Genomic DNA, 15,261 nt, shown 5'->3' with positions numbered 1-15,261 from the left:
GTTTTTATCTTATTTCATAAGCGTTCAAGGTCACCGTACAATTTTATGCAGGGAGATAGCAGCATACTGTCACGTATGTTGTGTTATGTCGAATTTTTATGAATGAAGAAAGCTATCTAGTTTTATACTCGAGTAAATTACCTTTTACCTTTCACGGTCTGTGTTTCCAAAGGGCGCCATTGTAGAGCGATGTCACTTGTAGTCCGTCGGTGAAGTCGGGGTACTTTTTTTCTTTTCTTTTTTTTCGACTTTGCAAGTGGAATTTCCAAGGGGGCGTTCCCGTAAACACTTCCTGGTTTGAACTCGGGGAAAAGTCCGACTTCCGATCATCCTCGGATGCAGCATCACAATACATTCGAACATCTAACGCACAAAATCCCTTCATCACTCTGAAACAAAATAACAAGTGAAACATTACTATAGTTTCCACCCATCTTGTTAAAATGTGAGATAATTTGAGGGAAAATTGGCTAATGTTACTATATTTTGAAAGGATGGCAATTTTTTTCAATCACTCTGTATTCTGTTTTCAAGATTACGAAATCATTTTGAAGCGCTCCAAAGTGCAAAATACTACAATTTCTCAACAATCATGTATGATGGTAACCCCTCGAAAATGAATATGAAAATAAATCAAGGGAATTATCCAAATACGTTTTTCTTTACTAACAGCCATTTGAGAATAATAGCTCTCTTTATCGAGCAAAAAAATAATTGTCTCAAAAAGCAGCCGGTTCTTTTCCGTTTTCATTTGTCAGCCCTTCCTCATGCAAAGACAAATGACACCATTTATGTTCCTCTATTCCTCATCCCATTAGGAGACGTCAGGCTTATCGTCATTAATGTCAGCTGCGTCTATCGCAGAGATGTATTTTGCTACCAATTTCTCTACCATGTAAAGCACCTACATTCGTAAAAAGAACTATAGTGCACTGTGTTTGTTTCTAATATGTTGCTTAACTCATTTCATTACATGTGAGAGCCTGAATTTAAATAGAGAGGCATGTAGTTGGACACCACTGCAAAGTGCAACCACGATAATGAATTTATTGACAAATTGATATCAATCAGCAGCAGCAACATTGTCAGGTCATTGCATGAGAATTTTCCAAATCTGTCAGGTGGGATACATTGGCGTTGTCTACATTTCGAGTTTGTTGTCCTGGTGCTTTTACAAAACAATATTTTGTTTGGTTACTGCAATGGTGGTCAAAGTATGGCACCGGGTCCCACATGTGACTCATGCTGTACACAGTCATGTAATATTATTTTGTTGCTCAATAAAATGTACTTTTTTATTAATCTCGTCAAACAAATGATTATTTCATTGATATGAGATCAAATAAAAATTAATATCCAATGCAAATAACATGAAATTATTAATAAATTGTTGCTTGATTAATGATAATGTATTTAATATTTGTGTAATAGTATTTTACTTTTTAAAAGTAATTATAATTTAAAAAAAAAATTATATTATTATACTTTAAACTATTTTACGTACTCATTTTAATTTCACCATCTGTCGGTTGTAAAAATTAAATTTTGACATCCATGGTTTACAGCCTAATATACTGACATAAAAAAATTGTAATGTCATTTTGAATAATTACTTAATTACAATTAATTTAATTTAATGTAAATAATAATGTTATAAACAGAATGAATCTATTTTCTATTTTTTTCATGTATTTCACATACATATTGAAATTTTTGAACAATTTTAGTTAATAATTGTTCAATAAATTCTAATGAAATGAATTATGAATCAAAAATAATGACATCTTCTGTACAAGATTTGAACTTAGTAAAGCACACTTTTTGAATAATAGCTTAGTGTCTGCTCTCACTGTAATAAAAACAATAGACTCTTGTATGACATCACTTGAAGGAAATGACAAGACTCAGTTATGCTTCTTTTTTTTCTTTTTTTTTACCTCATCTACAAATGACCTAACCTGTCTTTAAAAAAAAAAAAAGGAAAAAAAAGAAACTAACATTGAGGTCTATATGATCTGTGCTGTTGAACATACCATGCGTGTTTGTGCCTGTGCGCAGCGCGCCTTGTACCAGTCGTCCCACAGCGACGAGAACGACGTGCAGACAGTCAGCCACAAATGCCTGGTGGTCGGCGTGGAGGAGTACGAGCAGATGACCCACACGCGTCGCTACGCCGAGAGCGAGGACCTCTACTACCTGGCCGGCACCTACGAGCCCACCACGGGCATGATCTTCAACACGGACGGCGTGCCCGTCATCTGCTAAGCGAAAAAAGACACAAACGGGAAAATCCACCCGGTGACTTTTCCAAGTTCACGAGTGACGAGACACATGCAGATAGTATTAAAAGGGCGACACATACAAACTCTTGGATCGACTTGTATGAACACGCTGGTGTAAATACTCCCATGTAACAGAGAGCTATATAGAGGCAAATCTGAGTGTTTTATTTTCACGTAATAGCTATGTCCGAGTACTTTTTGGCCAAGAGGTCAACCGTGGAGAAGCTTTAACGAAATGTGAATGACGACACAGGTTGTGATTCCGATGTTGCCGTGGTGATGTTCCAGTCATGTCTCCGTCTTTTCGATGTATCTAGAGAACAGCAGGAGCGACAGCCGCAAAGAGAGGAAGCGACGCTCAGGAAGATAAAGAGGTGGAGACTCCCTCCCAATTTTGCTGTCCAAGCAGAGAGCACTTAAGAATAAGAAAATAGAACACTTGGGCTCTTTTCATGCTTAGCTCCCCTTGACAATCCAAAGTCGAGCAGGTTCAACTGTCTCAAACTCCCGTAGACACTCAGGCTAAAGAGAGAGTGTAAAAGCACTTCTCCGTCCCTTTACATCCACGCGAAAATGCAAATCCACCCTGAAATTGTCGTCGAGCAATAGATTTTGTCCACATTCTGCGAAATGTGAGATTTAAAACTGGGTAACGGATTGCACAAAACTTGGAAGCTCAGGGTGGATTTTTCTTCTATTGCCCCCCCCCCCCCCCCATTTTGTATGTCCTTTTTTTTTTCTTCATACATTCATCCTTTGGCGCCTTTCAAGCACGTTTCGGCCTCTACCTAGTTTTTAACACGAGTGCACTTTGAATCACGTTTTGACAGGGGGTCTTAGTATTTCCAACGAGTTTTCATCACAACACCCTGATCCTTTTTTTACACACCCATGCATCACACTTTCTTCCCATCCCTCTTTTCGACGTGCCTATTTTCGACCGTTTTTCGGGTTCAACTATTGAATGTCATGCTGAAGAAAAACAAGTGGCCCAAGTCTCCCCCGCCAGGCCTTATGATGATTTTTTTTTGTTGCCAAATCCTTACGCTTTCTCCATCTTGGCCCGTTTGTGGCCGCCGAACGGGAAACCGTGATCTGCATTTGTGCCGATTAGCTGTCCCGCCACTCTGCGCCACCGCAGACACTAAAGATTGTCTTGTTGATATTCAGTCGTTTTCATCTTAAGTTTGTCCTTGTTATGGTTACAAATTGAGTCCTCAGTAGAGGTTTGCATTTCCCAAAAATACAGGAAAGTTTGATCATATGCTGCTAGTTGTGTTAATATTTGAGGTTTGACAAGGTACCGCGACTCAAGCGAGATGACCCACACGAGGGTGCAGGTGGCACTAAAACTAAACGAACACACAAATGGACAACAAGTGCCCGTTCTGAATGTTTGTTTGCACTTTTCTCTGTTTGTGTGTGACAGTGAGAGAAGACTCTCACGCACACATTTATTTTTTCTTTCAACCCATCTGGGTGCGATTATGGCCTTCCAGTCTTTCTTGGCCCCACGTCCATCCAAAGCTCAGCCTTACAGGGTCCAACATGCACACGCTCATTCCCCGACATTGTTTTCATTTGCTCGTTTTTGTATAATCACCTTGTATGTGGTTTTCCTTGCCTTGCTTTTGCTGTGATTATTATTTTTTTGGGTGTCTGTGTGTGTATATTATATACATACGTCTTGTTTTTACCCCTCTCTGAACAATCGTCCACGCCTGCTGACAGGCACTGGGAGCTAGCTGCTAGAGAGAGAGAGAGAGAGAGAGAGAGAGCATAAGAGAGAATGCGAAAGAGAAAGAGCGAGAGGTGGACTGGAGGCTGGTTCTTCGTCTGCTGTTCCTTCAATATCGTAAATCGTCCTGTTACAGAAAAGCAAGATTATTTTGAAAAGAAATAGAAAAAAATTATCTACGTTTTGTAAATGATCCTTCACTGTCGAAGGAGAGAGAAAAGCTTATCAGAATCTACTTTGTACACATCTAATCTTGTAAAAATGCTAAAGAATACATTTTAATGAAAAATCTGACATCAGATATATACTGTTGCTCTATACTGTATGTGTAAGAATCTTTTTTTCTTTTTTTTTACAGACCGACCATGTTTACCAGTGTTTCTTTTTAATGGTTTAGTAACTCAGTACAGTATTTTATAGTTAATAAACAGATGGAACTGTACTTTTGGTGTTCTGTGTGAGTTTTTGGGTTTAAAGAAAGACTTCTACAATTAAAAAAAATTGGATTAGCTAAAAACAGTCATGACCTGACAGTAATGCATAATGAATTGTGATATTTTTGGGGCATTTCTGGCCTCATCTTGTCCCTATATACAAGAAACCACAAAATGTGGGAGGAAGCCACACATTCAAACCCCCACCTTAGAAATGCGAGGCGAATAAGTGGACCACTTGACCACCTAGCTCAACAAAATTACAAATTTGGCTCTTCTATAAGACTTTAACTTAGCATATAGGCAAAGAGTATGTGCTGCCTTAACATTTAAATATGTTATACATGTAGGTTAAAAAAATATTTGTGTACAAATGAATCAAAACGCCCTTAGGCAATCAGAACACAGTACAGAAATTTCCTCTGCCTGTCGTTTCCTGGTTTGTGCCGGTCTACGTGAAGAACAATTAAAAATGTTTTTAGCTAACACAAACACTAATTTCCTCGCAAGATGTATGAATTCAAGCTAAAGTGAATATTTGGCCGCTTCAAATGTTTGCTTTGGCTGCAGCCCTTCCTTGAAGGGAGCTGCTGTCAGGTTTGCGCTTCTCATTCAGTTTCCTTCCTCGTGTGCCCTACGTCCGTTTGAATGGACTGCCCCTTTAATCATCAGTGGACTCCATTTTGGCAGCCTTGTAATGAAGCTGCTGGTTGTGATAAAATGGAGGGAACTTCAGCGTCTTCGCTGAGCTCCATGGCTGACCGCAGCAGACGCATTTTCTACCGCTGACCCTTCGTGACGTGTATGTGTGTGTTTGCGTGCGCGCGCACCTTTTTTAGATTCCACTGAGTCTGTGGGTAATTAAATATTTGCTGACATGGAGTGTGTGTGTGTGTGTGTGTGTGTGTGTGTGTGTGTGTGTGTGTGTGTGTGTGTGTGTGTGTGTGTGTGTGTGTGTGTGTGTGTGTGTGTGTGTGAGATGGAGATCCAGTTTCATGAAGAGCGCCGCAGTCTGGGGTTTGGCTCCCTCTCAGTTTCTCCCAAAGGACCAACATCAGCATAACATCAGCACCTGCTGGGAGAATCTCTCTCTCTCGCTCTCGCTCTCGCTCACTCTCTCTTCTAGCACATTTCCTCTCTCGCGTCAGCACCGTTCCACACACATACACGCACAATACTGTGGGTGTGTTAGTAGGAAGGATTCTGATAGGCTGATATCACGCGAACATAAATATCCTATTGGCTGAGGCTTCTTACACCAAGGGAGGTGTGTGCGTGTGTGTGTGCGTGTGAGGTAAGCAGCAGTTTCCCAGGAGACAGGTGTCTAAGTGAGGGGGCGTTCAAAAGAAGCACAGTGCACAAACAGTTGAAAAGCTTTATATTATATTCTGACTTTCTGAATGTCACGCCAAAACTATGTTTGTCTTTCTGTTTTGACACAATGCAGAAGAAGAAAGGATAGGGAAAAGTTGGTCTCACTGTCAAGATACTCTCTCAACATAGCAGTTGTCACTCCCACTCTTGGTTTATTATACAAACTGGGAAACAGGAAGTTTGGCAAAAAAGACCTCAAATAGGACGTGCAAAACAAGCTGTCAGTACGAAGATGCCTGCGGTCTTCAAGTCACTGTCAGACGGATTCAATCTTTCGAAAATGGAGCAAATTGTATCAAGGGATCAGCTTGATAGGAATATTAATTTGATGGTTTATATTGGCTAAATTCTTTAACTGCAATGTTGGCCATACATGCATTGATCTGACTCGCGGCCATCTAGCAGAGTGGAGGAAGTCCACCAGAGTGGAGGCTTGAACTTGTGACAAACAGGAGAGATGTCCATGATGGCCTGGGAACACCTCAGGAACGCCTCGGAGGAGGTTGTACAAAGTGGCTGAGGAGGCAACTCTGGACTTCTCTGCTAAAACTGTTGCACCTGCAACCCCATCTTTTACAAGTCCAAGAAAATGGAGGGGTTTTCTCTTGGAAGTAAACCACCATTCGGTGGATTTTTGGCTCTGACTTGTGAGCACAGACTTTTGAGATTTGAGTTCTGTATGGTGACAATGAGCTAAATTCAGCTCATTTTACAAGTAGCAAATAGTGACTAAATCTTCAAGAGGCTTCAAGCTGTTAACCCGCAGTTACTGTCATACTAACCATAAAACAATTCAAGTTCATTCCACTTTGTGTGTTTAAATTGACCACATTCAGTCTGCTAGCTTAACTCATTCACTGCAATTGACGGCCATAGATGTCAAAATTCATTTGAACTATTTTGATTAGTTTAACATTTTTTTCCCACTTTTGTCAACAAAAGTGTGAAAACCTTTTTTTTTTATTGTACATTTAGAACAGATACAACATTTTTGATTAATCGTGAGTTAACTAGTGAAATCATGCAATTATTTACAATTACAAATTTTAATCGCTTGACGCCCCTAATTTTTTAATAATCTTTTCTATTTAAAAAATATATAAATAATATTTTCTGTTGAACAAATTATTTTATTTGTTCAAATGTTTTATCATTTCTTTAAAAATAATTTTAATTATAATTGTGTTTAATTTTCAATCATCTTTTCTATTTAAAAATATATTTTTTTACATGTTTAATATTTTCTTTATTTAAAAAAATTAATAAAATAAAATTTTCTTTAAAAAAAAAGAAACAAAATTATTTTTTTAAATCATAATCAGATGACTTCTCTAGTTAACTTTATATCTGTTCTAGATGTACAATAACATTTTTTTCTAGGTTTTCATACTTTTGTTAAAAGTGGATTTTTTTTTTAATTTATAGAAATAAAGTGATTTTTTGACATCCAATGCCGTCAATGGCAGTGAATGAGTTAATGCTAATGCAACTAGCATCAATGTTGTTATGCTAATGTTATAATCCTATAAGCTACTAGCAACACAGTGAGACAGTATAACAACACTCAGTCTTATATTCTTTATCCTCTGCAAAGACAAGACTATTTTTAGAGCTAGACTGATGAGCTGAGAGGAATTGAGACCTCTCGATGCGTCTTTCTTATACTGCCACCAACGGTTTATTTTTAATTCTATTTAATTATGTCATTTCTGTATGTGTGTTTTTTTTAAATAAAGTACATTATTTTTTAGTGTTATTTTTCCTCTTTAAAATTGACCATGACTATACATTATACAAGAATATGAAAACCTAGAAAAAATATATTGTACATTAAAACAGATTTTTTATTAATCGTGAGTTAACTAGTGAAGTCATGCGATTAATTACGGAAAAAATTTTAATCCCCTGACGTTCCTAATTTTTGTATTTTTAATCATCTTTTTTTAAAGAAACAAATATTAAAATTCCAAGTAAAGCAAAAGAATGAAAGGGGACAGAAAGAAGTAAAACTTGTTTTGTCTGCCCCTGATTAACTAAAAAAACAACAACCTCATGATTAATCACACATTTTATATGTTCTAAATGTACAATCATTTGTTTTCTAGGTTTTCATACTCTTGTTAACAAAAGTGGGAAAAAATGTTAAACTAATAGAAATAGTTCAAATGAATTTTTGACGTGTATAGCCGTCAATGGCAGTTAATAAACTTTAAGTGGGAGTGGCAATTTGTCTCAATAAAAACAAACTTCTCTGTACACAATACTTTTCCTGTTTTATTAATTGCTTGTATTAAGATAAAAAAAAAACATGTTTCATATAACATTCTTGTTTGTTTTTTAGTCATGTGGACTGTTCGACAACTCTGTATTACATTTACAGCTTTCTTCCAGTTCCGTTTTAGTGTAGGAGCAGCAGTAACATCTGCTCGCCTCCAGCTGTTATGCATATCAATGAATAAATTATTTGAATCCATCGTCTCCTTTTGCGCTGTCGTCCTTGCACAATCTTGTGCATTTTCTGCAATTCCTCCTTGGCGCTCCTTTGGTTGTGGCCTCCTCACTTTAAAGTTTGATGTCACCTTAATGTCTAATGAGAAGCCCCCGAAGAGGTGGTGAGGGTAAGAGGAGTTCTTCACTGGGAGATGGCGAGGCACGCTTCCATGCTCTCCTTGTCAGCGGCCGCGCGCGTCTCCGCGGGGCTGTCGGCAACCCGTTGGCCGCCTTGCGCGTTTGCCAGGGCCGAGAAGTAGAGGTCACTGGAGGATTCGATCATTTGGATCAGCATGAGGCTCCGGTGAAGACGCTGTCCTCCTCTCTGAATGCGGGTGCTTTGCAGTTTTCCCCAAGAAGCATAATAGATCCTCAAGGCCTGGTCGCTCACCTCCATGTCTGTTGACTTCAATGCAAAACATGTCGGCGTTACCATTTCTAACATAAGGAGAAGAAGAACGGAGGGGGAGGGGAGCGATGGCAATGTTTTTTTTAATGCCCCTTAATAATCTTAGGCTATTTATAGAAATGAGCATACCTTGTCTGGCGAAGTTGCTCGGCAGTTGAAAGTGCCGGTTTTCTTGCACATTCGCTAAACTTGTCTGTGACATCACAAACACAAAAGCCAACTTCTTTGTGGCGCCACAAACCACTTTAGTAAGCTTTGAAGTAACGTCTAGCCGTGACGTCAACACTCGTCTGCGGGACGCTTTGCACACTTAAGTAAGTTAAGTAACTCAACTCTTGAATGCATTCAAGTGTTAAGCAATATTTTTCCACTTTTCCTTTAATTAAATTTAAAATGGATCATTAACTCATTCACTGCTATTGACGGCTATAGACGTCAAACATTTATTTGAACTATTTCTATTAGTTTAAATTTGTTTCCACTTTTGTTAATAAGAGTATGAAAACCTAGAACTTTTTTTTAATGTACATTTAGAACAGATATACAATTTGTGATTAATCGTGAGTTAACTAGTGAAGTCATGCGATTAATTATGATTACAAATTTTAATCGCCTAACGCCCCAAACAAACAAAACAATGGTTTATTTTCTTTTTTTTATTCCGTCACTGCCATTGACGGCTGTAAACGTCAAAAATTCATTTAAACTATTTCTATTTAACATTTTTTTCCACTTTTGTTAACTCTTTGACCACCAAAAACGTTTAATAACGTTTAGTAAAATCCAAATGAGTGCCGCCAAAGACGTTAAAAGACGTTCACTCTGTTTTTGTTTTTTGTTTTTTGGAAACGGGTGGAGGAAAGCCTTGGCAAGCTGTACTGAAAGTATCAAGCAGGTCGAGTTAGTATAATGACTATTTTTGGGCACTAGATGGCAGCGATGACTCTCTTTGCACAGGATCGGGTAGGCGTTAGTAGAAGACGTGAGGCGGAGCTAGAGTGTTGAGGGGACAATGGCTGATGAAGCAACAATGGCGACTGGTTGCAAGCAGCTCACGCTTGAGCATTTTTTTCAAAGACGAAAAGCATCGACCAATGCTAAAGAGCACATTGATGACGACGATGATGATGATGGTGACTGCGAGCTTGACGCCGAAGTTGGAAGCGTTGACGCGGCCGTTATGATCACGTAGTAAAGCCTCACCAGCTAGCGATGCTAACGCCGGAAAACGCGAAGCACAACCGAGCACTTCTGCACAATCGGACGATGGAGAGTACCCCGAGTCCAATGCATATTCATCGGAGGAGCGGGTACAGTCTGATCACGGAGAAGACACTGGTTCTGGACTACGATGCCACAATGAATGGAGTGGATAAGATGGATCAGAACATCTACCACCCGGTATAGGAACTGAAGGACATGAGGAAGCCAGACGTAACACCACCGTAACGTAACCGTAGCATGATCCTGATAGTAGACTTGATGGCAACATGGCCAAATGAATGAATGTAAATAAACGTATTTTGCTATCAAAAAACACGTTTTCATTGTTGGTGGTAGTGTTTTATAGAAGTAAAGCACTGTTTAGATGTTTGTGGCATCATTCATGGAAGAAAAAGGGGTCAAATTCACTAGAGTGCATGAAATAATATCGTTTCACTAAAAGCTTGATTTCTCCGTATTTTGGTCCAAAACAGAGCATTTGAATGAAACTAACCATTTTCTATTGTTGATTACTGAAGAACGGAATAAAGTAGAAACAAACTTTTTTTTCTGATGAAAGATGAGAGTTCAATCTTTAATTTGGTAGTATCTGTGTTTCCATAGTCCAAACAAAAAAATTTCTGTGAACCTTGAAAGATCAGTCAAAATGCTTAAATCAGCTGGCACCCACACATCCTCTTTTCTGAAAATGCTTGGCAGTCAAAGAGTTAAGAGTATGAAAACCTAGAACTTTTTTTATTGTACATTTAGAACAGATATAAAATTTGTGATTAATCGTGAGTTTACTAGTGAAATCATGCGATTAATTACAATTAAAAATGTTAATCGCCTCCTGCCCCTAATTTTTAATCATCTTTTTTTTTTAATGAATTTATGGCAGTGAATGAGTAAAATAGATTTTTTCTTTTTAATATAGCATTTCGGTAAATGGATGGATGGTTGATCATGAAACTTAAACCAGTCCTGACATGTGGGCATACTGTAGTTCCAACAACTGAAAAATATATTTTTAAACAATGAAAAAAAACAAATAAATTTCCTCCCTCTTCCGACTCATCATCTGAAGGGCAATTCTGGCATATGTAAACCGAGTTGCCAGAGATGCATTTTTCATTGGCCCATTCAATACATATGTGACAACAATCCCCAAAATGACTGTGACAAGTTGCCCCAAACTACCATGTTGGTTAATACTTGCTCTCGTTTAAAGTTAGCTTAAAACAGAGCAATGACTGAGGCATGACAAGATGCCGGAATCTCTCCTCTAACGAGTCCACTTGATTTGCTGTCAGAATTTGTCTATGTACGCCACTTGTTTCAAAATATATGAAGTAGAAAATGTTTACTTTGGGTTGTGCAAAACAGATACCTTGCACTCAAGTCAGCTCACAATGTGCTGCTATTTATTCTCTTCTCGGACAGGACACAACCCCTGACCATTTATATGAAGAAAACTAGTATTCCATTTTTTCGTTGTGCCCTCTGGTGGAGAAGAAAATTGCACTGTGACGACTTACCCATGATACAACTAGCCCCGGTCTCCCCTACAGTAATATCCTGTCCCAGGCCGTAAGAAATAGGCTCTACAATACATTAACTTTAATTCCTTCCTTCCATTTATCATTATGTGGAATGTGAGGTTATGCGCCAACGGACAACTTGTTAGCTATTAGAAACTGACAATTGGTTGTTTATATTCAACTATTTATCATCTACTCACAAAACCACTGTTTCCCAACCGTATTTTTTTTTTAAAGCACATATTTTATATTTGAAAAATCTCATGTCGCAAAATAATAATAATAGTAATAAAAAGAAAATTACAAAAAGTGGTCAGACCTCTTCAACCCGTTTCTGTCCTTTGCCATCCTTTTCATTTTTTTTTTTACAAGGTTCGCCTTCCCCCCGGGAATTCTCAGTGTTTCTCTTCTGGCCTTCCTTCAATGACACTCCAATATAAACTCTCTCTCCTAATAAATTACATGTCTCAGCCATTTTTTCTGCCAAGCTTTCAATGTTTCTAACAGCTCTCTTTCCACTGCAATTTCCTGCAGTCCACTTTCATTTGTTCTCATCTCCCATGTCACTCTTAAAATCCTTCTCCAAAAGTGGATCTCCAGTGAATCTTCATTTTTTGGATAGTTCTTTTAAAGTTATTATCCTTCTGTTTGTTTCAACTGCAGATGTGGCCTTTGCAATTCTCGCTGTTATTCTGGAATGTTCTAGGATGCTTTTTAAATGTTGCGTATGTGCCGTACTTTATTTTTATTTTTTTTACATTTATTTATTTTCTTCCACATAAGCTCATCTTGCTTTCGCTTGCTGTGTTTGTTGCCTTAGTGTGGAATCTACGCCTGTTTAAAGTTGGCAAATGCTACCATATTTCCGAACTTCTCTCTGCAAAGGAATTCAATGCTCCGTATCCTGTATATAACCGTACTGTATTCCATTGTCAGAATTACGTCATCACCATGGAAACACTTGAAAGTCCTCTTCCTCAGATCGATGCTGCCCACTACAGGCCAAAACGCGTCACCAAGCCTTTCATTCGTTTTCAAGACGACATGATTAAGTCTGCCTTTATGTTTATATTTATTGGTAAATTTGGGTCGCCTTCCATACTCATTACAGTACAATTAGATCAGAACGTTGTGTGTGAGTTTTGTGCATATTAACACATACCACTATCTGCATTAATAATATTATTACCAATATTACATGCTAAAATAAGATATTTTCTTCAGTTTTTTCACGAATCTGATTAATAAAGTTTTCTTTCATTTAAAGTAACTATCATTGTTTTGAGTTAATTTACAGGCCTCAATACACATCCAACCGTTTCATCTCATGATCGTTTCATGTAGGCTACTATACGATCTCCCTTCTCATGCAATGGACTAGTCCATCTTCTGACTGCACGTGAGGAATTCCTGGGCTCCTTGCACAAATCCACTACTTCCTGGACTCAGTACCACTCCTTCATTTCCTGTCTTTCATGATTTGGCAAACTCATTAATCCAGGTGTGCCTGACCTCAGTAACCACGACGACAATAACCAGACACACCTGAGTTAATCAGTTTCAATGAAGGAGTGCTATCGAGTTCAGGAAGTAGTCGATTTGTGCAAGGAGCCCATTCAGTAAAACAGTAATCAAGCAAACTTGTTGGCAGGGTTGTGATGAAAATGAACTTGAGTTACCTCAGTTGGAGTGGAGAAATAGTCTGCAAGAGGAAAACATAAAAAAAAAAAAAATCCAAACTAGCAAAGGTTTAAACTTTTATGGCTCAATTGTTAGATTCAAATTGTATCGGTCTTTGAGGAAAGCTTAATGAAGACTCAAAAACTCCTCCAATCTGCCTCACTCAAAACAGACGCAGCCAATAGACTGGTGTGTGTGACTCACGTGAACAGATTCAGAATGTGTGGAGGTAGCGAGTGTTGCTTTTAAGTCATGGTTCGATCTGTACATCTTTGCACGTTTTGCAACCTTGAATGAACTCTAATGAAAAAACAACAACACAACACCCGCGGGCCGCGGCGTTTAGTGAGATACGGCTTTAACATTAGCAGTTACTAACGGCACGTTTCACAAAAAGGCAATCTGGCGCTAATATATTACTACCCGTACCTGGAGTGTTGATAGGAGAGAACGCTTGCATTGCTGTGTTGATCCCACCGGTACTCCGTAGCGCTCACAAACACGACAGACTGTCATCGCATGTTGTGTTCAAATGCGTTTGCATAGTGGTAGTGTTTCCTCCCTTAGACGAAATATTCCAAGTTGGCCTGTTGTTAGCTTTTCTTGGAAGATGTCAACAAACTTTCGAGCGTGTTGCCATGTTTGTTGCTCGGCGCGCACGGAAATGTCGCGCGACTCTTGCGCGTGGTGACGTCATACTCCCACACGGAACCGATAAGGGAATTGTTAGCAAAAAACGGTGCCAAGGAATTGAAACACTGGGAGCCGGTTTTCGATTTCCATCCCTAACTCCAAGTGTTCCTCAAGCAAACATGTTGCAATCTTAGACGCGACAGGAAATGTTGGATGTTCCAATATGAGCAAGCCTACTTTGAAAGAGGAGACGAAATGGATATACAGTATTGTTTGCGAGGCCAATACTGTAGGTTGGTTAGTAAATCGTACCACATCGATACTATTCACCAAAATAGCAATTTTTGCTCAATATTGTAAACACTTGTTTCTTTTTCCTATTCTTTTTTCCTTTTGCCATTTTAGAACCAAATGACAACTTAAATCCATCTATATTGTAACACGTTAATGAAGTTTATAGCTGCATTATAACATATCGTAAAAGTATGATGCAAATTAACCGGAAGTGAACACATTTCCCTCTGAACCTGACAACGGGAGACCCCCCCAAATAAAAACTGTAAATAAACATCACAAATATTAAAAATGTGCCCCACAATGTCTCTGAAAAATACTAAGATGACGTCAAAGCAATCTGAAAGCATGCTAAAGTAGAGCTAATGATAAGATTTGTTACTGAATGTTCCAATTATATTTTGTGAACTCAAAAAATCTTTTAAAATTCATTTCAAAATGTTATAATTTATTATCCATGTCACAGTTAGCGATTTTGTTGATAATGATGTAAAATGTTGTTTTTGCTACTTCAACCCTGAAACCATGATTCATTTATTTTGTCAATGCTCTGTTTCATCCGAGATTTAGAATTATATTATATTATTTATTTTTAAGATAGTAGTCATTGTAGAATGATTGAGCCCAAAGATATCATATCTGGTTTTGAAGCTCAAAATATATAGTTTCGCCATGTGGTAATTCCTTCGGTACATTCCATATACACAAGAAAAATGAAACATTTTGTCCTGTGCCTACTAGTTTTTTAAAAACAAGATTCAATCATATGTTAATGTACTGTCAAAATGTTAAAAATAAGAAAAAAGTTGTTAAATTTGGTCTCAATGTTTGCTGTCCCAACGAAAACTGAGACTGCAAGTAATTGCATCTGGGATGACATGACATGTTTTGATAATATATTTATTTTCCCCCATTCTCGTATGCTCAGGTTTAGTAAACGCCTGCCAGCCGTAGAGCTTTGCTGACATACAAAGTGCACGGCTATTCATCTTTCCACACATGAACACAAATATTCCACAAATATTTCACAAACACTCAACACTGCTCAGAGAGAAAACAAAACACAAATGAACTAAAATACCTCGAAAAATAGAACACGAAAAACAAAGGCAAAAAGACAAGAAAAAGCTTTGGATTCAGCAATATACTATATTTTGAAATGTTTCTACATTGAGTCAAAGAT

The 15,261-nt window shown here is 38.1% G+C and overlaps 1 protein-coding gene and 1 long non-coding RNA gene across 3 annotated transcripts in view; one reads left to right on the top strand and one right to left on the bottom strand.

Moving 5' to 3' along the window:
• The window catches only part of tnrc18 (trinucleotide repeat containing 18), a 55,552-nt gene extending 51,090 nt beyond the window's left edge, over nucleotides 1-4,462 (top strand). For both annotated transcript variants that reach the window (XM_086093136.1, XM_086093054.1), the window contains one exon: nucleotides 2,059-4,462. In XM_086093136.1, coding sequence (XP_085949262.1) covers nucleotides 2,059-2,265 — 207 coding nt within the window. In that variant the 3' untranslated portion in view covers nucleotides 2,266-4,462. The remainder of the gene's footprint in view (nucleotides 1-2,058) is intronic.
• Nucleotides 4,463-8,089: 3,627 nt separating this feature from the next.
• Nucleotides 8,090-13,801, bottom strand: LOC147182474 (uncharacterized). Its single transcript, XR_015096290.1, has 2 exons — nucleotides 13,581-13,801; nucleotides 8,090-8,724 (listed from the first exon to the last, which is right to left on the bottom strand). It is a non-coding gene; the product is annotated as an uncharacterized LOC147182474 (long non-coding RNA).
• Between the last annotated feature and the right edge of the window lie 1,460 nt (nucleotides 13,802-15,261).

The sequence above is a fragment of the Leptonotus elevatus genome, chromosome 1, assembly GCF_054856555.1.
Source record: "Leptonotus elevatus isolate MCC_2025b chromosome 1, RoL_Lele_1.0, whole genome shotgun sequence".
NCBI lineage: Eukaryota > Metazoa > Chordata > Actinopteri > Syngnathiformes > Syngnathidae > Leptonotus > Leptonotus elevatus.
This window is presented reverse-complemented; position numbering and strand designations above follow the sequence as displayed.